Below are 927 nucleotides of genomic sequence, written 5' to 3'. Positions count from 1 at the left end.
GAAGACAACCGTGATGTCTATGAGCACGTGAGCATAAAGTGTTCATCCAAGCCACACATAGTGACCGCTATCTTCAAGTCTACGATTGTGGAAGTTGTGTCTTTGATCCAAAGAGCAACGGCGCGTGGGGACGCTTTAGTATTGAAAGTGACCCAGATGGTTATCTCCTTTTCGTGACAGTCCTCCAGTGCGATAAAAAGGTGTCGTGAAGTGTACAAGTACAAGTGATACCATACATTACGGCGGAACTTGGAGAATTGTGGAGCCTCGTGTTACCATCAGCTGTGTACCAAACGTGCCTACTCTGCGTGGTGATCTTACTGGTACGGAGCGACAAGATTTTATTGTGGAGCTGACGAAGTGTGGAAAGACTCCGGCCGAGATCGAGCTAATCGTGATACGTATGTTTAATTCACCACTAGTGTTTTCGTCAAAAGCAGCGACTTATATTGAGAAGAAGTAGAACGTTTGCTGCATGATGAATGATGAATATTTTTCGTGCTCTTTCAACGGATAATGCCAATTAGTATCCCATGCACTGTACACTATGTAAAAAAAATTGCGTACGTTTCTTAATAAATTACATAACTTTTTTGGAAATTGAGAAATATTACATCTGAAGTAATTTAAATTTAAAAGAACAAAAATCAAGTTCGGTTCGTATTTAATAAATTTAGAAAAAAAGCCTTATTCGGACGTTTTTTCATCAAGAAATGCCTTCGATTTGGTATTCTTGCCAAAGCGTCTGATATGACCATCATACCTTGAACTCGATTGTTGTATTGCTGCAAAACCTCGTAGAATAACAACAGAAGCACGTTGACAATACATTGCTATCATCAGATAAGAGGTGGTTTTCGCCGCCGTCTTGTCTCGGGCCGATGTTCAACATCGTTGGGCGAAGATGCGTAGGCTTTTTTTTTTTTT

General features: G+C 40.5%; 1 protein-coding gene across 1 annotated transcript; it reads left to right on the top strand.

The window, feature by feature from the left end:
- Positions 1 to 13: 13 nt before the first annotated feature.
- Positions 14 to 209, top strand: PPTG_24412 (hypothetical protein; the record flags this gene model as incomplete). The annotated part of the gene is made up of 2 exons (XM_008917001.1): positions 14 to 27; positions 95 to 209. 2 exons carry the CDS (start codon positions 14 to 16, stop codon positions 207 to 209), a joined length of 129 nt encoding a protein of 42 aa, XP_008915249.1.
- Positions 210 to 927: the final 718 nt, after the last annotated feature.

Source organism: Phytophthora parasitica (assembly GCF_000247585.1).
Source record: "Phytophthora parasitica INRA-310 unplaced genomic scaffold supercont2.92, whole genome shotgun sequence".
In the NCBI taxonomy this organism is placed as follows: domain Eukaryota; phylum Oomycota; class Peronosporomycetes; order Peronosporales; family Peronosporaceae; genus Phytophthora; species Phytophthora nicotianae.
This window is presented reverse-complemented; position numbering and strand designations above follow the sequence as displayed.